This window comes from Podarcis raffonei, chromosome 10 (assembly GCF_027172205.1).
Source record: "Podarcis raffonei isolate rPodRaf1 chromosome 10, rPodRaf1.pri, whole genome shotgun sequence".
Lineage (NCBI taxonomy): Eukaryota > Metazoa > Chordata > Lepidosauria > Squamata > Lacertidae > Podarcis > Podarcis raffonei.
The window spans coordinates 72,963,469-72,984,932 of NC_070611.1; the positions used below are offsets into that span (position 1 = coordinate 72,963,469).

The 21,464-nt window shown below is 45.4% G+C and overlaps 1 protein-coding gene across 1 annotated transcript in view; it reads left to right on the plus strand.

Moving 5' to 3' along the window:
* Positions 1-21,464, plus strand: part of LOC128421639 (cadherin-related family member 5-like) — a 74,278-nt gene that overhangs the window by 16,267 nt on the left and 36,547 nt on the right. Inside the window, exons 2-4 of the mRNA XM_053404656.1 lie at positions 13,161-13,310; positions 20,329-20,543; positions 21,189-21,248. Coding sequence (XP_053260631.1) covers positions 13,247-13,310; positions 20,329-20,543; positions 21,189-21,248 — 339 coding nt within the window. The 5' untranslated portion in view covers positions 13,161-13,246. The remainder of the gene's footprint in view (positions 1-13,160; positions 13,311-20,328; positions 20,544-21,188; positions 21,249-21,464) is intronic.

The following is a 21,464-nucleotide window of genomic DNA, read 5'->3' on the forward strand; positions in this document are numbered from 1 at the left end:
TAAGGGGAAATGTGTGTGCATCTTATGGAGCAAATGCTGGCTGTGCAGCTATCCCAGAAGCCAGAACAGCAAGAGGGATTGCTGCTTTCACTGCGCAGCGATCCTTCTTGCTGTTCTGGCTTCAGAGATTCAGAATATTTTATTTCTTGTTTTCCTCCTTCAAAAACTAGGTGCGTCTTGTGGTCTGGTGCGTCTTATAGAGCAAAAAATACGGTATATTAAAAAAAGGAAAACCATGGTTTCGCCGATGCTTCTTCTGCGTCGGCCGCCCGCCTCCCCACGCCTGTCCTCGGCCACGTACGTGAGGCTCTAATTCTGTCTGTGCCAGGTCCCGAAAAGCACCAGATGATCCCAATTACCTGGCGGCCGCCGAGCGAGACGCTTTGATTGGCTGAGCGCACGGCTGCCTCCTTTTAGCCTCGGGGATGACATTGGCGAGAACATCCCCTTTGGCGCGGCCGGGGCTGAACTATTCTTGGTCAGGAGGTTGACCCGGCGCACATCCAAGATGTCCGGGGTCTACCCAGATGTGCGGAAAGTCAGAGCGCGTCTCAATTCTGCTTTCGGTCTGTTGCCGTTGCCGTTTCAACCTCTAGCTAATCGTTCTTGGTTTCTCCTTTTTGATAATTTCATATATATATATATATATATATATATATATATATATATATATATAATGTTTATTGATTTTAACATACAAATTATAAAATGTATCACACAATTTATCACTTATACAATCTTTTCGGACTTCCATCAGCACCTCTGATGATCCTCCGTCTTAATCACTTCTTATGCATTTCTTAACTTTATAGTGCCTTTACATCTCTTAACAAATCATCCTCCCCCTTCTCCATTTTTGCAATACTTCCAATAATACTCCTCCCAAAACTTCTTGCAGACCTACAAACGTCATCTGATCTTCACAAATACTTTTCAAATAATCCGTAAATTTACTCCAGTCTTTGGTGAACTTCTGGTCCTGCCGGTTTCGGATCCTTCCTGTTAGCTTATCTAGTTTTGCACAGTCCATTAACTTCATCCTTCATTCTTCAATCATCGGTAATTCTTCTTGCTCCCATTTTTGAGCCAATAATATTCTTGCTGCTGTTACTGCGTATGAAAAAAGTTTACTTTCCTTTCTATTTATATCACTCCCTACAATGCCTAATAGAAATGCTTCTGGTTTCTTTTTAAATGTATATTTCAACATTTTTTTCAACTTATTATAAAACATCTCCCAGAAGCATTTCACCTTTTTACATTCCCACCACATGTGATAAAATGTTCCCTCTTTTTCTTTACATTTCAAACATTTATAACTAACTTTATGCATTTTTGCTAGCTTAAAAGATGTAATATACCATCTATACATAATTTTCATCACATTTTCTTTTAGCACATTGCATGCAGTAAATTTTAAACCTTCTTTCCATAATTTTACCCAGTCACTCAGCGGTATATTATACCCAAAATCTTTGGCCCAGGGAATCATAACCGACTTAACCTCCTCGTCTTTCAAATGCCATTCAAGCAGCAATTTATACATTTTAGACAAAATTTTAGAATCATTACTTAATATCTCTTGTTCAAAATTTGATTCACTTTCATCAAATCCTTTTTCTTTAAAATCCTGTTTAAACATTTCATTGACCTGGTAATAATGTAACCAATCATTAACACCTTTTTGATAATTTCACTGCTTTACAGCAGGCGTCGCAGAGAACCTTCTTTCCCACGCTGTGGACTTGTAAAAGGGCAAAAGGGTATTGGGAAATAATCTGTAATGAATCAGGGAAAATGTTTAAAAGTACTTTTAAAAAAAAAAACAGAGTCCTTTTTGTTGGGGATAATTCAGACGGAAATTCCCAGGTGTCAGAAAAGGTTATTTATGTGTGCTGCTACTGCGGCCTGTGTTTTGTTAGCCCCAAAATGGAAAACGAGCAGGGTCTCAAACGAAGAATGATGGCAGCTTAACCTGATGGAATATACGCAGCTTGCAGATTTGACATATAAGAGAACAAGTAGAACATACGTTTAGAGAAGATTGGAAGTTTATTGATTACATGGGAAAAAATTGTGTACACTTGAAAACGTTAAGATAAATGCAACAGTGTAAAGAAGTTTTAATGGATGCAATAATGGAATACTGAATGGTTTAATTTTTGTAAAATATGCAGGGATTTATGATATGTAAAATGAACCATGGAAAGAGAAGAAGGGAAGTCATTGACATCTTAAGGATGTTTAAATGAGTATTTTAAATTGCAAAACAGAAAATGTAATAAACATAATACATATATATAAAGATAATTTCACTGTTTTAGCTTTTTTCGTAAACTGCTTTGAGGTTGTTTTTTTTAATTGCAATCAAGCGGTATATAAATTTTACGAATGAATGAATGAATGGCCAGCAGTTCTGGCAATGGCCGTGGGCACTGAATAGAATTAATGCTGTTCATTGTGATGTAATCATTTCGTAATTGTAAGTATATATATATATATATAGAGAGAGAGAGAGAGAGAGAGAACTTTATTGAACTTTTTAAAAACAATTACCCAACACAAAGTGTCGTCCTCCGAGTCTTGTATGCATCTAAATAAAGTTGGAAGGGAGATTACTGTCCTATGGTTAATAAACGATGCAAATTGAGACCATAAGGAGTCAAACCCATTTTGTTTCTCCTCACCTTTCATTAAAAAAAAATTAGATCGTTTTACAAACATTGTGTTAAAAAACCATCTTAAAAAGTAGAATTCTGAAATCAGCTAACTATCGTGGAATGATGCACCCTTCCATATTGCTCAGCCGCCACAATTTGAGCAAAACATCCCAGAATGACAGAAACCATCCCGGCCTCTGATTGAATCCTGGAAAGTCCCGGTTTTGGGTCTCTTGCTCTCGTGCTCCCCTTTATAAAGGGCTCTAGAAGACGGTTTCTCCGCAAGGGGTAAACTACATATTCCAAGATACTTTGGGGTGGGGCGTGGGGAGGGAAATGTGCTTCAGATGTAGCCTTCTTTTTTACACTCACATTTTTAAAGAAAAGGGAACTCACTGTGTTATAGGAATTCTAAGGTCTTAGGTAAAGGGAACCCTGACCATTAGGTCCAGTCGTGGCCAACTCTGGGGTTGCGGCGCTCATCTTGCTTTATTGGCGGAGGGAGCCGGCATACAGCTTCCTGGTCATGTGGCCGGCATGACTAAGCCGCTTCTGGCGAATCAGAGCAGCGCATGGAAACGCCGTTTACCTTCCCGTTGGAGCCTATTTATCTACTTGCACTTTGACGTGCTTTTGAACTGCTAGGTTGGCAGGGGCAGGGACCGAGCAACGGGAGCTCACCCCATCACGGGGATTCGAACCGCCAACCTTCTGATTGGCAAGCCCAAGGCTCAGTGGTTTAACCCACAGCACCACCAGCTTCACTTTCCAAGGTCTTATATATATAAAATAAATGTTCGTAAATGTACATGGCAAACACATGCCATGTATAAACCACGTGTCTGAAATAGTACAGGAGAGCAATCCTGAAGCCATTTTGACTCTCCCAAATTGATTTCAAATATTTCTCTGCAAGGAGGAAGGAAATGGGAAAAGCTTTAAAATTGTCTTAATTGTCTTTGGACTGTATGGTCTTACTTTGTTGTTGTTGTTTAGTCGCTTAGTCATGTCCGACTCTTCATGACCCCCTGGACCAGAGCACGCCAGGCACTCCTGTCTTCCACTGCCTCCCGCAGTTTGGTCAAACTCATGTTGGTCTCTTCGAGAACACTGTCCACCCATCTCGTCCTCCGTCATCCCCTTCTCCTTGTGCCCTCCATCTTTCCCAACATCAGGGTCTTTTCCAGGGAGTCTTCTCTTCTCATGAGGTGGCCAAAGTCTTGGAGCCTCAGCTTCAGGATCTGTCCTTCCAGTGAGCACTCAGGGCTGATTTCCTTCAGAATGGAGAGGTTTGATCTTCTTGCAGTCTATGGGACTCTCAAGTCTCCTCCAGCACCAGAATTCAAAAGCATCCATTCTTCGGCGATCAGCCTTCTTTATGGTCCAGCTCTCACTTCCATACATCACTACTGGGAAAACCATAGCTTGAACTATATGGTCTGGCAAGTATCTTGTTAATCCATGGGTAGGCAAACTAAGGCCCGGGGGCCGAATCCGGCCCAATGGCCTTCTAAATCTGGCCCGCGGATGGTGCGGGAATCAGCATGTTTTTACACGAGTCGAATGTGTCCTTTTATTTTAAATGTATCTCTGGGTTATTTGTGGGGCCAGCCTGGTGTTTTTACATGAGTAGAATGTGTCCGTTTTTTTTTTAAATGCAACTCTGGGTTATTTGTGGGGCATAGGAATTTGCTCATTCCCCCTCCCAAAAAATATAGTCCAGCCTGCAAATGATCTGAGGGAATGTGGACCGGCTCACAGCTGAAAAAGATTGCTGACCCCACTCTCTTAAAGGTAAAGGGACCCCTGACCATTAGGTCCAGTCGTGACCGACTCTGGAGTTGCGGCGCTCATCTCGCTTTACTGGCCAAGGGAGCCGGCGTACAGCTTCCGGGTCATGTGGCCAGCATGACTAAGCCGCTTCTGGAGAACCAGAGCAGCGCACGGAAACACCGTTTACCTTCCTGCCAGAGCGGTTCCTATTTATCTACTTGCTTTCGAACTGCTAGGTTGGCAGGAGCAGGGACCGAGCAACGGGAGCTCACCCCGTCGCGGGGATTTGAACCGCCGACCTTCTGATCGGCAAGTCCTAGGCTCTGTGGTTTAACCCACAGTGCCACGAGGGAGCTGGCGTTTGTCCACAGGCAGCTTCCGGGTCATGTGGCAAACCAGAGCAGCGCACGGAAACGCCGTTTACCTTCCCGCCGGAGCGGTACCTATTTATCTACTTGCACTTTGACGTGCTTTCGAACTGCTAGGTTGGCAGGAGCAGGGACCGAGCAACGGGAGCTCACCCCGTCGCGGGGATCTTCTGATCGGCAAGTCCTAGGCTCTGTGGTTTAACCCACAGTGTCACCTACGTCCCCGCACTCTCTTAGGGGCACCCAAAAAATGTGAAGCTCTTGCTTGCCACTGTAAAAACAGGATGAAGCCAGCCTAGGTGGTCCTTTAAGCTGATACAGAAGGTATCTCCTGATGTTCAATGCTCTCTCACATCCCATACACCTGGAGCTCGGTCAGACGTCTTGATTTAGTGGCTGAACTCTGCACATGGTCAGAGACAGCTGGTTCTACATCTTGCAGGGTTCTGTGCATTGAAGTCCTGCATCTTTTGTTCTGGAAACAGGTTCCGGGGCTGAACCTTTTATAGATCAATCAGTCTTTTAGCTCAGAACCGACTTCTTCTTCTTCTCCCTGGGGGGAGAATCTACTGTCAAACTCCGAATTTGGTCTTCTAGAAGAATTTGGAGAAATAAATGGAAGGAAGTCAGGTTAGGTCAGGAAATGCCAGCTGTCTTCACTGCGTAGGTTTGCTTCTTGCGGACTGTGCGAAACTGCGGAACCGAATGAGCTGACCTGGACTTTGCTGGGAGGGAGGGGAGATTAGGAGAGGCTGAGTTTGTAGGACCAGACGAGAACCACCTGGGACACTTTGGCCCTTGAGCTGTTGTGGCATTTTGGAGTTTGGCCTTTGAAAACATTCATGTAGAGAAGAGAGAGTGAAAGAAGTTGCTGGAGCCTATTTATCTACTTGCACTGGTGTGCTTTCGAACTGCTAGGTTGGCAGGAGCAGGGACCGAGCAACGGGAGCTCACCCCGTCGCAGGGATTCAAACCGCCGACCCTCTGATCAGCAAGCCCTAGGCTCTGTGGTTTAACCCACAGCGCCACCCACGTCCCTATTCATTTAGACAGCCTTAAATCAATGACTTCCCTTCTTCTCCTTCCGCAGTTCATTTTGCTTACCATACATCCCTGCATATTTTACATGAACTAAACCGTTCAGTAATCCCTTGTTACATCCATTAAAACTTATTTACACTCTTGAATTTATCTTAATGCTACCAGCATTTTTAAATAAACACAATTTTCACCTATATATTCAGTAGACATTCTTCTTCTTCTCTTCTTCTGTATGTTAAATCTGCAAACTGTATGTATTCCATCAGTTTAAGTTGCCATTCTCCTTTGGTTTGGACCTCACTTGTTTTCCATTTTGGGGCTAACAAAACATGTGCCACAGTAGTAGCTATCTATGCAAAACGGTTCTTTTGAGATTAGATTCAGAAGCAATACACACACATTTGAGTGAGAAGATTGCAGATTTTATTCCAAACAGAAAGCAGTAGATACTTTACCAAGCAAGCACTTCAGTCCGCCACAGAGAAGCCCTTAAGACGTGGCGAAGTGACCCGCAGGTAGCCTTTTGCACAGCTCTGTGGTCAACTCCCATTGCCATGCTCAAAAGCTAGATATTTTATAGATGGGGCTGTGCCCTGTTATGGCCAGTACAGTAAGATTACCAGATTTTTTTCAACGAATCCTGGGACACTTTAAATACATGTTGTTGTTTAGTCGTTTAGTTGTGTCCGACTCTTCGTGACACCCTGGACCAGAGCACGCCAGGCACTCCTGTCTTCCACTGCCTCCCACAGTTTGGTCAAACTCTTTTTTTTTAAAAAGATATTTATTAAAGTTTCCAATTTTTATACAAACAAAAAGAAAAAAGCAAAAAAGTTTAAAAACACATAAAATTCACAATACTTTGTTTCCAATGACATATTTCCCTGACCTCCTCATACCTCCCCTTCTTGTATTCCAATTCAAATTATTTATTCAGCAAATCCTTATCTCAAAGCATTACAGCTAAAAACCCCTTGATTTCTATCCGACATCATTCAACATTCATTAATTTTACAGTATTTCTGTAGATAGTCCTTGAATTTCTTCCAATCTTCTTCCGCCGACTCTTCTCCCTGGTCATGGATTCTGCCAGTCATTTCTGCCAATCCCATGCAGTCAATCATCTTCATCTGCCATTCTTCCAGAGTGGGTAAATCTTGCGTCTTCCAGTACTTTGCAATAAGTATTCTTGCTGCTGTTGTAGCATACATAAAGAAAGTTCTATCCTTTTTTGACACCAACTGGCTGACCATGCCCAAGAGAAAGTCCTCTGGTTTCTTCAAGAAGGTATATTTAAATACCTTTTTCAATTCGTTATAGATCATTTCCCAGAAAGCCTTAATCTTAGGGCACGTCCACCAAAGGTGAAAGAATGTACCTTCATTTTCTTTGCATTTCCAACATTTATTGTCGGGCAAATGGTAAATTTTTGCAAGCTTGACTGGGGTCATGTACCAGCTGTATATCATTTTCATAATATTTTCTCTTAAGGCATTACATGCCGTAAATTTCATCCCAGTGGTCCACAACTGTTCCCAGTCAGCAAACATAATGTTATGTCCAACATCTTGTGCCCATTTGATCAGAGCAGATTTGACCGTCTCATCCTGAGTGTTCCATTTCAACAGCAAGTTATTCATTTTTGACAAAATCTTAGTTTTGGGTTCTAACAGTTCTGTTTCCAATTTAGATTTTTCCACCTGGAAACCAACTTTCTTATCCAAATTGTAAGCCTCCATTATCTGATAATAATGAAGCCAGTCTTGCACTTTGTTTTTTAGTTTCTCAAAACTCTGCAGTTTCAGTCTATCTCCTTCTTGTTCCAAAATTTCCCAATACTTCGGCCATTTGGCCTCCATATTGAGCTTTTTCTGAGCTTTCGCTTCCATTGGTGACAACCACCTTGGGGTTTTATTTTCCAATAAATCTTTATATCTAATGCTTTATGTGCTTTAACCTTGTCATACCACAAATATGCATGCCACCCAAAAACGTTGTTAAAACCTTCTAGATCCAAAATGTCTGTATTCTCAAGAAGCAGCCAGTCTTTCAACCAGCAGAACGCTGCTGATTCATAGTAAAGTTTAAAGTCTGGCAGGGCAAATCCACCCCTTTCCTTTGCATCAGTTAATATCTTAAATTTTATTCTGGGCTTCTTGCCCTGCCAGACAAATTTAGAAATGTCTTTCTGCCACTTCTTGAAACAGTCCATCTTGTCCACAATTTGCAATGTTTGAAACAAAAACAACATTCTAGGCAATACATTCATCTTTATAGCTGCAATTCGACCCAACAAGGAAAGCTTCAAATTTGACCAAATTTCTAAATCTTTTTTCACTTCCATCCAACATTTTTCATAGTTCATAGTTCCCATTTTTAGCTGTCATGTTAATCCCCAGGTATTTCACTTTCTTAACCACAGTTAAACCTGTTTCATTCTGAAACTTCTCTCTTTCAGTCAATGTTAAGTTTTTCTCTAAAACCTTAGTTTTTGACTTGTTCAATTTGAATCCTGCCACCTGACCAAACTCTTGAATTAGTTCTAAAACTCTTTTAGTACTAGATTCTGGCTCTTGTAACGTCAAAACTAGGTCATCTGCAAATGCTCTCAGTTTATACTGTTTAGCTCCGACCTGTATACCTTTAACCAACCCTTCTAATCATATTCAGCAAGACCTCCAGGACCGATATAAAAAGCAAAGGGGAAATTGGGCATCCCTGTTGTGTCCCTTTTTCTATCTTAAATTGTTCCGTAACCACATTATTTACAATTAATTTGGCCTTTTGTTCAGAATATATTGCACCTATACCATTCTCAAAACCATGGCCTACCCCCATACCCTGTAGGTTCTTTTTCATAAAACTCCAATAAATATTGTCAAAGGCTTTCTCCGCATCCACAAGTATCAAAACTGCTTTAGTGTTTATGTTCACTTCTAGCTTTTCCAAAATATCAATTATGTTCCTCAAATTATCAGATAGATGTCTTCCCGGTAGAAAGCCCGCTTGGTCCTTATGAACCTCCTCAATCAATACTTTTTTCAGTCTCTTAGCCAAAATATCAGCAAAAATTTTGTAATCCACATTTAATAAGGATATGGGACGGTAGTTCTTAAGTTGTGTCTTTTCCGTTTCCGTTTTCGGTATAAGTATAATATACGCCTCTTTCCACGATTCTGGTGCTCTTTTCCCTTCCAAAATTTCATTACAGACTTCCTTCAAAGGTTGTAATAACCACTCTTTCAAAGATCTGTAATATCTGGAAGTCAGCCCATCCGGTCCTGGAGACTTGCCTAATTGCATATTTTGAATGGCACCTTCTATCTCCTGGTCAGATATTTTGCAATTCAACATTAGTTTGCTTTCTTGTGAAATTTTTTGTAATCCATTTGTTTTCAAAAAGCGTTCAATGTCCATTTCATTCTGTGGCCCTTGTGCATATAATTGTTTGAAGTATTTCTGGAAGCAATTTCTAATCTCAGTTGGATTATGTATATCTTTTCCTTCTACTTCCAAATTTGTGATGGTATTTAGTTTTTGTCTTTTTTTCAATTGCCAAGCCAGTAGTTTCCCACATTTATTCGCTGATTCAAATGTCTTCTGTCTCATTTGTTTAATTTTCCATTCTATTTCCTGATTCATCAATTCCATATATTGTACTTGATGTAATTTTATTTCTCTCAAAATCTCCTGCGACTTTGGCTTTACTCTCAGTTTTTTCTCCCCTTCTTTTATTTTCTCCAAAATTTTATCTTTTTTCTCATTTCGACTTCTCTTTTTTATTGCGTTCTGTTGTATTAAGAACCCTCTCATCACAGCTTTACTTGCATCCCACAGTTTGGTCAAACTCATGCTGGTAGCTTCGAGAACACTGTCCAACCATCTCGTCCTCTGTCGTCCCCTTCTCCTTGTGCCCTCCATCTTTCCCAACATCAGGGTCTTTTCCAGGGAGTCTTCTCTTCTCATGAGGTGGTCAAAGTCTTGGAGCCTCAGCTTCATGATCTGTCCTTCCAGTGAGCACTCAGGGCTGATTTCCTTCAGAATGGATAGATTTGATCTTCTTGCCGTCCATGGGACTCTCAAGAGTCTCCTCCAGCACCATAATTCAAAAGCATCCATTCTTCAGCCATCAGCCTTCATTATGGTCCAGCTCTCACTTCCACACATCACTACTGGGAAAACCATAGCTTTTACTATACGGACCTTTATTGGCAAGGTGATGTCTCTACTTTTTAAGATGCTGTCTTTAAATACATACATACATACTACATGTTCAGGACGTTGATGCTGCAGTGATGGCTGTGGCAGAGGGGCGGTCGCGGCCTTGACCTCAACCGCCACGTTTCTGTTAGGATGTTAGAACCTTAAAAGGCTCAGGCATGATTGCTGTGTATCACATGCCTGTTTACACCCAGCACTGACACCACACAGTACAGATGCATTCTAGGCAAGCTGAATTTCATTGCTAGATGTTCAAGGCCTGACATAGCTGTAAGCACTAACCTGTTTAGCAGACGTGCCAACAATCCTACTGTTCAGGATTGGAAAGCTCTGAAGCGCATAGCCCGCTATTTGAAAGGGACTTTGCACTACAGGCTGAGGTTCACCAGTCAGAAGACTGGAGGTCTTGAAATCTTTGCAGATGCAAGTTTTGGAAGTGACACCACGTATGGTACAAGCACTTCTGGAGTATGCTACATGTACAACCACTGTCTGTTTGACTGGTTGTGCAAAAAGCAGACGACAGTAAGCCTAAGTTCCTGTGAAGCAGAACACAATGCCCTATCATTTTCACTCATGGATTGGGAATGGTTGATGCAACTGTTTCAGGACATCAGAGTTTCTGTGAAATGTCCTATACAGGTGTATTAAGACAATAGATCCTGTTTGGCTTTGCTGAACTCAGAGAGTTGCAAGCAAAGAACCAAATACTTGCAGATTAAGTTACATCGTGCAAGAGAGTGTATTCAGAAAGGACTCATTTGGGTGTCCTACACACCAGGAAATGAAATTCCTGCAGATCTGTTGTCTAAGGTTGTTAACAGAGAACAGCTTAAAATTTATGTACAGAGGTTGCAATTGGGCTGAACCACAGGTACTACAGGTTACATGGAAAGGGGGAGTGTGGCACATGGTGTCTGATGTCCCTCTAGTTCCTCTGACAGATAGATGGAAGGCCGTTGATTCAAAGGCCATAGATGTGATTGTCTTGCCCGTCTCTCTGGAGGCTTCTATCTCCTTTCTCCATGAGCCTGGGCAGCCCCCGAGTTGGGGGTTCTTCGGTGGTGGTGGTGGGGAAGCAGTGCGCAGTGGGTCAGGCATGGAAGGCAGAGAAGGAAGGCTGAGCGCGGCGGCGGTGGCGAGGCTCGGGCAGCGTGATGCCTCCCCTCCCATCGGAGCAGACCCAATCCCATTCCTACTTACGTGCAAGCAGGAGGGGGCAGGGATCTCTCAGCCAGCGCAATGCCTCTCTTCCCATCGGAGCAGACCCAATCCCATTCCTACCCGCATGCAAGCAGGAGGGGGCAGGGATCCCTCAACTGGGAAGGGAGGTTTCCCATTGCCTAACTGAGGGATCCCTGCCCCCTCCTGCATGCACGCAAGCTCTGGTAGGCAGCGTGAAGCCCCCCTTCACAGCTGAGAGATCCCTGCCCCCTCCTTCTTGCACGCAAGCTCTGATAGGCAGCATGAAGCCTCCCTTCTCAGCTTAGTTGCTGGGCTCAGGGAAGGTGGAGGCAGCCCAGAAGCTGCATCTGAGAGCCCCTGCACGACCATCATATTGCTACGAAAAAGGAGCAATGCAGAAGCGAGCTCCAGATGGCCGGAAAGCCAAACAGGATGTTGACGTTATGGGACTGTACCGTGGGAACAAGGGACAGTCTATTCAGTGCACTGAGCACCGGATGTTAGCTCAGAGTGTCACATGACCCTGTACTGGAAGTACATGAGAGGAGTTTTCACTCTCTGCTGTTGGTGATGAGAGAGAGCAGTCACGTTTCTCTGTACTGCTGGAAGGACAGAAATAAAGGCATGTAAATACATTTCTGTCTGTCTCTTTCCCCTCCCTGGGAATGGAGGGGGAGGAATGGTGTGTTCTTCTCACGTTGGGAAGGATCGCCGATTGAGATCTCGCCTGATCTTGCCGGGAGTCGCAGACAGGGAGGTCAACAGGATTCAAGCCGGGCACCTGGAGGGTGGCCAATTCCTCTGACTTTTGGCTTGATTCAACACATATAGGGACTTCCGAGCAGCTCCTGAAGCCAGCCAGAGCCGACTGCTCCAGGCTGCTGAAACTGCCACTGCTGCGTTTCCCGGGGACATTAGATGAAATCCGGGGACAGAATTTGTCTGGGGACTTACTCGCAAATCCAGGGACTGTCCCCGGGAAACGGGGACACCTGGTAACCCTACAGTACAGGCTCAGCTGCGAGCCACTCTGCTCTGCATCAAAGACAAAAAGCCAGGCCATCCAGGCTTTCACTGACCGGTGCCCTTTGCCAACAGACCACACATCAAATACTTTTATTTTTATTTTAACAAGGGATAGAGAAAGTAATAAAACATAGACAACCAGAGCCAGGAAGAGATATGTAGATAACCATAGACAGGAAGAGTTGACCATGTCAGATCACTAATCACAATAATCTTCCGGAATAAGTTTCCCATACACCAGACAGTGTTGATAATATGGAGCGAGATGAACCAGTGGTTTGACTTGACCTAGGCAAGCTTGACATCGCTTTCTCTATGTTCTGCTGATAGACTGGAGGACCCGTCGGAATCAAATAGTAGACAGGTGCCTTCCGGTCCTTGTTGTAAGCAAAGGAAGGCCAGCCCCATCTTTGTATTCGCGTCATTATCATTCCGAAATGCAAAAAATTAATTATATCCAGGCAGTGCCTTTTTTTTCTATAAAAAATGTTTAGGGGTACTCTCCTTTTGACTCAAGAAAACCACCATTTTATAGTCCAAATTGGGAAAAATAAATACTGTAAATGGACAAAAGTACAAAGATTGACAAAAGGTTTAGGGGTATGCGTACCCCCCCAGGGGAAAAAAAACCTGTATTCAGGAAATGTCACTTGCAAAAACGTGAGTATTTGTCTGGATTGCATACAAAAAAAAAGTTTATATTGGTAGAAATTTGCACTAAAATGATGCTGAGTTTTCATGAGGATGTTTTATATATGTTTCTTTAAAAAAAATGCAAATGGGTGTGGAACTCATCTGAAGTTTGGGGGAAGTGAAATTGTCTGATTGGATTCCCCTGATCTGTATTCAGTTCAACCCTCGGTCATGATGCTTTCTCCCGTTCCAGGAAACCTGCTTGCGGCTGCCTCGCCTGCCCTGCCCTGCAGTCCTGCATGTGAGAACCGCTTCTCCCGGGTCGCCTGGCTGCAAAATATGCCTCCTTTGACATGCGGAGTCCTCTTCCTCGCCATCGACATGTCCTTCCGGCTCATCACAGGTGAGTCCAGGAACCGGGAAGGGCAGAGAGGTGCCACTGCAGGCAGGCAGGCAGTCTGTGTGCTGGCCCCAGGGGTAACCTGAAAAACGCGGTCCAGGTCTGGTCCAGAATCCAAAGGTTCCGCTAGGAGTCAGTCCGGCAGGGCCAAGGCAGGATGCGAGGCAGGAAACCAGGCAAGGCAGGTTCTAGCAAACAGCAACATTGCTACTGCAACCTGGGGCGGGGTCCAGCAGCCTTTTATCTCTGTCAGGGTAACGGCCGGGCCTGATCCCCCGGCGACTCACCTCCCTGTCTCGCCCGAAGGCGAGCACTCCTCCTGCGAGTACTCAGGTCTCTCTTCTCTCAGACCTCAGTCTCTGCAGCTCGGGAGATGTCGGTGGGTTACTAGACCCAGGGGCCGCCTCAGCCTCCCCTAACCCAACCGGTAGTGGAGCAGCTGTAAGTGATGGCCCAGCTGGAGGCAATGAGGTCATCCCCACATCTGGAGCCAGGGCAGGATCAGGCCCCTGACTCGGCCCAGCTGATGCTTGTTGCAGGGGAACCTGTGCAGACTGGGACTCTTCAGGATCAGGCCCCAGACTTGGTTCAGGTGATGCCTGAGGCAACGGATCCGGTGTGGACTGAGACACCTCTGGTTCCGAATCCGAGCCCGAGTCCCAGGCCATCACAGTCTGGCCTTGGAGGTACCATGGAAAGAAGGTGACCTTCTCAGGATCCAGGTGGTCTTTTTGGCATAGCTCTCTTGAGCTGCGTAAGAGGCTTTCGAGGCCAAAAGCAGCTCTTTGGATTGGGTCCAGAAACGGATTGGCAGCCAGTGGAGTCGGACCAGAACTGTCAGGGGTTGGAGTGATGGAAAATGGTGGGGACAGCCCCTCTCTCTTCCTGCACCTTCACTAGAAGAGCAGGACAGTATAGATTAAGAACAGTGGTTTGCAGAAGGGCACAGTTCAGAGGCTGCAGTGGGGAGAAGCTGGGAAATATTGGAGGAGGAATAGCAGGAAAAAGAAGAATCGGGGAGAGACAGCTGTCAGACTCAGTGTCTCTAGAAAGCATTCCTGATCCCCCTTCTCCCAGGACCAGGCGTGCCGTGAGAGTAGGAGAACAGAAAGGTCAGAGGCAGAAAGCACAGATCAGCTAGCACGGGGGTGACGTAGAGTGGGGACGATGTAGAGGGGTGGGACTTTACTCGGAGCAATGGTCATTATCTAAGAGAGACCACATTCCTTTGTCTCTATGAATATTGAATAAACTACAGTGGTGCCTTGGTTCTCAAACTTAATCCATTCTGGAAGTCTGTTCCAAAACCAAAGCATTCCAAAACCAAGATATGCTTTCCCATATAAAGTAATGCAAAATGGATCAATCCGTTCCATACTTTTAAAAACAACCTCTAAAACAGCCATTTAACATGGATTTTACTATCTAACGAGACCATTGATCCATAAAATGAAAGCAATAATCAATGTGCTGTACTATAAAATAAATAAGACAGTATTTCTTACCTGCATTGATGATAGTCATTGGATGGGGGGCTTTTATACATTTCCACTGTCACACAATCAATCAATCAGTAGCTGAACTGGGTTCCACACAGTCACAAAAACAAAAAACCTCAAAAACAAAAATGCAAAATAAATAGCAAAAACAAAAGCGCCAAACTTAATCCATTCTGGAAGGCTGTTTCACTTCCGAAATGTTCAAAAACCAAGGTGCAGCTTCTGATTGGTGCCAGGGCCCCGCGAACAATAGCCAACAGCCGCATCGGACGTTCGGCTTCCGGAAAACATTCAAAAAACGGAACACTTACTTCTGGGTTTTTGGTGTTTGGGAACCAAGGTGTTTGAGACCCAAGAACATGCTTTCTTTCTCCTGTTAGCAATCCATCTGCTGCACTGGGCATCTGCCATAGCTTCCGAACAGTCTCCGGGGGCAGCCCCACACGCAACACATTGCAGGAGTCTAGCCTTGTGGTTACCAGATAGGGACACCATACAGCCGAAAGCTGGCAGAAGGCACTCCTTAAGAGAAATGGATTTGCTAGGTAGATGCATCTGTAGCATCGCAAAATATATCCGCCTGATTCTGGAGCGGGCAGAGGGCTCCTGTGTTCGAATCTTGCTGGTTTTCCCGCATGCAAACTGTTCCGCCACTGTGAGAACAGGATGCTGGGCTGACGGTGCAACCCTAACCCTTATGTTAATCTTACCAATGATTTGGGAGGTGCCATGATAGGACAGGATTTCTGGACAGCTCAGTCAACCGAAGGGACTCCAGACGCAGGCAGGCAGCCTTCCTACATCTTGAAATAAATGGAGAAAATAACACGTTACTACTGTTAGGGGGGGATGCGGGTGGCACTGTGGGTTAAACCACAGAGCCTAGGGCTTCCCGATCAGAAGGTCAGCGGTTCGAATCCCCACGATGGGGTGAGCTCCCGTTGCTTGGTCCCTGCTTCTGCCAACCTAGCAGTTCAAAAGCATGTCAGTGCAAGTAGATAAATAGGTACCACTCCGGCGGGAAGGTAAACGGCGTTTCCATGCGCTGCTCTGGTTCGCCAGAAGCGGCTTAGTCATGCTGGCCACATGACCCGGAAGCTGTACGCCGGCTCCCTCAGCCAGTAAAGCGAGATGAGCGCCGCAACCCCAGAGTCGGCCATGACTGGACCTGATGGTCAGGGGTCCCTTTACCTTTACCTTACTGTTAGGGAAAAATCTAGGTGCGAGGCTGCTCAGCCACCCAGCTTGTCGGGCAGAGCCCGCGGGTCCCTGCGGGATAAAGGAAGGAGTCCAGCCACCAACCGGAGCAAACGGCTAAAGACCAAAGTTTATTGCCCAACAGGTTCAAAGAGGAATTTTGAACCCCGAGGATGGGGTGACAAGGACTTTTAAATGTTTCAATCTTATCCCAGCATACAGTTCATCGAGCATCATCACTACATCATTGCTACATCAGAAAAGGGGAGGGTTATACATGATTAACATAGGAGGAATGTGTCAGGCTAACAGGTCCGTGCAGTTAAAACCATGGTTTTCCCAGTAGTGATGTATGGAAGTGAGAGCTGGACCATAAAGAAGGCTGATCGCCGAAGAATTGATGATTTTGAATTATGGTGCTAGAGGAGACTCTTGAGAGTCCCATGGACTGCAAGAAGATCAAACCTCTCCATTCTGAAGGAAACCAGCCCTGAGTGCTCACTGGAAGGACAGATCCTGAAGCTGAGGCTCCAGTACTTTGGCCACCTCATGAGAAGAGAAGACTCCCTGGAAAAGACCCTGATGTTGGGAAAGATGGAGGGCACAAGGAGAAGGGGACGACAGATGGCGAGATGGTGGGACAGTATTCTTGAAGCTACCAGCATGAGTTTGACCAAACTGCGGGAGGCAGTGGAAGACAGGAGTGCCTGGCATGCTCTGGTCCAGGGGGTCATGAAGAGTTGGACACAACTGAACGACTGAACAACAACAACAGGCAAATACAGGATATGTATTGGGAAGTATATTCTAAGCACCTATTGCAAAAGAACAATAGAACTTTGGTTTGCATAGAGTGGCACCTGGGCAAGCCCGGAGGAGAGCTTTTGCCCAGCGATTGACACCTATGAGTACCTTCCTGTGAGTACGTGACCTCCCGCTTGAGGGATTATGGCAGGACCGAGTGGTTTCCAACTCCTTGGCCAATGAAACAAATTGGCAGTGGAATGAAGGAAACTGGCAAAGGAGTTGATTTTATGTGATTTTTAAAGCTAGGTAACTTCCCTGTTACCTAGTTAAGGGACGTGGGTGGCGCTGTGGGTAAAACCTCAGCGCCTAGGACTTGCCGATCGCATGGTCTGCGGTTCGAATCCCCGCGGCAGGGTGAGCTCCCGTCGTTCGGTCCCAGCTCCTGCCCACCTAGCAGTTTGAAAGCACCCTTAAGTGCAAGTAGATAAATAGGGACCGCTTTCTAGCGGGAAGGTAAACGGCGTTTCTGTGTGCTGCTCTGGTGCCGGTTCGCCGGAGCAGCGTCGTCACGCTGGCCACGTGACCCAGAAGTGTCTGCGGACAGCGCTGGCTCCCGGCCTCTAGAGTGAGATGAGCGCACAACCCTAGAGTCTGTCAAGACTGGCCCGTACGGGCAGGGGTACCTTTACCTTTACCTATCTTCCCTGTTGGAGCAGGAACCGGCAAGCCACTCCAGTATCCCTGCCAAGAAAACTCCAACATCAAAAAAAATAAGATCATGGCCACTGGTCCTATCACCTCCTGGAAAATAGAAGGGGAAGAAATGGAGGCAGTGAGAGATTTTACTTTCTTGGGCTGCAGATGGAGTCGGACACAACTAAACGACTAAACAACAACAGCAACAACTTCCCGGAGCTGTCAAGTTGAAAGGATACCTTTATGCATAATATTTGTAACATTTGACAACTTTAAAAATGTGCCCCCCCCGTAATTTGCATAACACTACCTAAAAGCAGGGCTGTTGGGAACAAGACCATTAAGTCCGGAGTCTGAAACGATCTAACTCTACCACTGGATACCAGATGGATTTTGTTCAGGGGTGAAACTTGTTAATGAGTCCAGAAATCTTAGTGGACGCAGGAAGGAAGAGCTTGTGGCTCAAGCTGCTTTGGATAAGGGGTTTAAAGCACGCTACGAATTTACAAGGCTCCCCCAGTCCGCCTCAGGTTCTCCCAGCTGCCAGACCTTTCCATTTGTGTTGCAAAATAGAAAGCTCTGGACAAGAACAAGCAACATGTCAGATAATAATAATAATAATAATAATAATAATAATAATAATAATAATAATAATATTTATTTATACCCCGCCCTCCCCGCTGAGGGCGGCTAAAATCACAGTAAAAACAATAAGCTGATCCATGGCCATTAGATGTACCTTTGTGGACAATGTAAAAAGTTCATTATCCTGGGAGAACTGTTACCCTATTGCTACGTTTGGAACGCCTATCATTGCATTTGCAGGATACTGACTGTGGAAAGGCGTTTTGCCTCCATCTCAGTGGTCTTTGATAGTGACGCACCACTCCTATATTCCTGTTCATGGAACATTTATTTGATTCCTATTATTTGTGACTCCATGCATGTATTATATATCTTCTGTTTATGAATTTTGAAACAATAGTAAAGGTAAAGGGACCCTGACTGTTAGGTCCAGTTGTGACTGACTCTGGGGTTGCGGCGCTCATCTTGCTTTACTGGCCGAGGGAGCCGGCGTACAGCTTCTGGGTCATGTGGCCAGCATGACTGAGCCGCTTCTGGCTTTATGATAAAGTAAGGATATGTACAATTTTACAACATGCAGAAAACAATTTATGTAAAGAAATCAGGCAGGGGAGCTGAGTCCTTGGTGGGGGGGAAAATAATGTAATTGATTAAGAGGATTGATAAATTGTTATGTTGAAATTGGTTAATAAAAATATTTAGAAAAAGAAACAAAAGATTAAGACAAGATAAAGAAGGGGGGGACATACAAAACAAGAATTTGCATTATTATACAACCGTTCATTGAATTTCTAAATAAAAGACTTCCAGTTCTTCTCATTGTACTTGTATTGTTATTTACGTTTCACACACAGCCTTCTATTACCCTAATTTGTTTCCGTGTACTCCAACAAATTCACATTTGCACATTGCATTTTACAAGGATCAGTTGAATTCCGCAAGGGGATTGTTATGTGGACAATATGTTTTTAGGTAATCTTTGTTGCAGGAATTTATGTCTAGGTTGAGAGGGGGGGTTGCCCCTCCAGCATATATCATGCACATGCAGCCCACTACCAAAACCAGCACCATCACTTTTGTGACTTTTGTGATTTGTCCCCACAAAACACTTCATTACAGTTTCTTCCTGCCTATTCAAAAGGCCTCTGCTGCAGAATACCAAATGTAACAATTCACTGATAAATGTCTCTATGTAGTGGCTCACTGGGTAAACTTCATAAATTTATATAGACATGTGAGCTCAGCTACTCAGCAGCCCCTCTGCCTGAGTGATAATCCCTGACATCCTGATACCTGAGTGCCAGACAAGTAGCCATTCCAGAAATAAATCCAGATGAAGAGAAAAGGGTGGGATTAACTTGGCTGGGAAACAGGGAAATGTAAATATTTCTTTTGTTCCACTTGATGGGTGTTTGGTGGAGGGCAAGGAGAACCGTGGGGCAGGGTCCAGGATGCTCAGATTCCTGCCACCAGACCTCCCCATTCATGATGTAACCATGACGTATTAATGATGTAGTTTGGGGGGGTGTAAGGACACGGGTGGCGCTGTGGGTTAAAGCCTCAGCGCCTAGGACTTGCCGATTGAAAGGTTGGCGGTTCGAATCCCCGCGGCGGGGTGCGCTCCCGTCGCTTGGTCCCAGCGCCTGCCAACCTAGCAGTTCGAAAGCACCCTCGGGTGCAAGTAGCTAAATAGGGACCGCTTACTAGTGGGAAGGTAAATGGCGTTCCGTGTGCTGCGCTGGCTCGCCAGATGCAGCTTGTCACGCTGGCCACGTGACACGGAAGTGTCTGCGGACAGCGCTGGCCCCTGGCCTCTTAAGCGAGATGGGCGCGCAACCCTAGAGTCTGTCAAGACTGGCCCGTACGGGCAGGGGTACCTTTACCTTTACCTTGGGGGGGTGTAACATGGGGATGAGCAGCTAATAAAAGTTTGGGGGCTCTTTTGTTTGGGGCTTCCATCTTGCTCCACCTGGTGGCAGGTGGGAGTCCTGTCACGACAGTCTTCAATAAAGACCAAGCCTACTGGCTGCTGTTTTGCTCTGGTATTCCTGGCGGTTGCCCTTGTTTTTTGTCCAATGGAGCCCTCAGATTTCTATGTTAACATCTCTGAATATTTTCCATTCTTTGTATTACTTTCTGGTTTGGGAGCCCTCTCACTTTCCCCATCATCTTTGCCATTTGAAGTTATTCAGTCGTAAGGGCCTGCCACTCTATTATCGTGGGTGCTGTTACATTTTCTTTCCTGTGAAATTCTCAGTGGTGTCTGACATGTCCCTTTTCCCCTCCGGGACTGCCAGCGGTTGCTGACCAGTGCAGCGGGGGAAGCAACATCTTCACTGAGATCCCGGAGAACAGCCCTTACGGCACCTTGGTCTGCCAGTTAATGGTGTCTGGCGATCCCGAGGGCGACACCGTCCAGCTGACCTTGGGCGGCATTGATGCCGATTGGTTCTACTTGGACGGAAAGGCTGTGCGGCTGAATGTCTCCGAGGAAAAGGTGTTGGACCGAGAGGTGAGTGTTGCTCCCGTCCAGTGCCGGATTTACGTATAAGCTAAGATGCAGGTGGCGCTGTGGGTTAAACCACAGAGCCTAGGGCTTGCCGATCAGAAGGTTGGCGGTTCGAATCCCCGCAACGGGGTGAGCTCCCATTGCTCAGTCCCTGCTCCTGCCCACCTAGCAGTTCAAAAGCATGTCAAAGTGCAAGTAGATAAACAGGTACCACTCAGGCGGGAAGGTAAAGGGCATTTCCATGCGCTGCTCTGGTTTGCCAGAAGCGGCTTAGTCATGCTGGCCACGTGACCCGGAAGCTGTACGCTGGCTCCCTCGGCCAATAAAGCGAGATGAGCGCCGTAACCCCAGAGTCGGCCGTGACTGGACCTAATGGTCAGGGGTCCCTTTAAGCAAGCTATAGCACCCCTGACCATTAGATCCAGTTGTGGCCGACTCTGGGGTCGCCTAAACAGGGCCGCCTTCAGTTGTCTTTTAAAAGTAAAATAGTTGTTTTGCCTTGACATCAGCTGGGAGGGCGTTCCACGCGGCAGGTGCCACTAATAATAATGATTTTTTAAAAACAGCAATTTTGCATTTGCAAAGTTGAGGAAAGAGATGCATGAATGATGTCAGGGTTACACTCTCCATTTTTTCTCTCTCTTCCAGTCGTTGGAAACTCCTGTTCTGATGGTCTCCTTCACATGCGCGGAAGATGGCTTCTCACCGGTACAAAACATTGCATTTTATTATTTTATTTATTAGGCATTCCTACGTCCGGGACAGGATCTTAAAACTCCCCTTTTCAAGCTCAAGTTCCTTTGGCATCTCCCGCCCGGTCTCCTGCTTAGCATGGCTCTGGCTGCTGCTTACAAAGTGCTTTACGGCCCTGACCACGCGCACACCAGCCCTGCGAGGCAGGCCACAAATGTTTCCAAGGGGAAT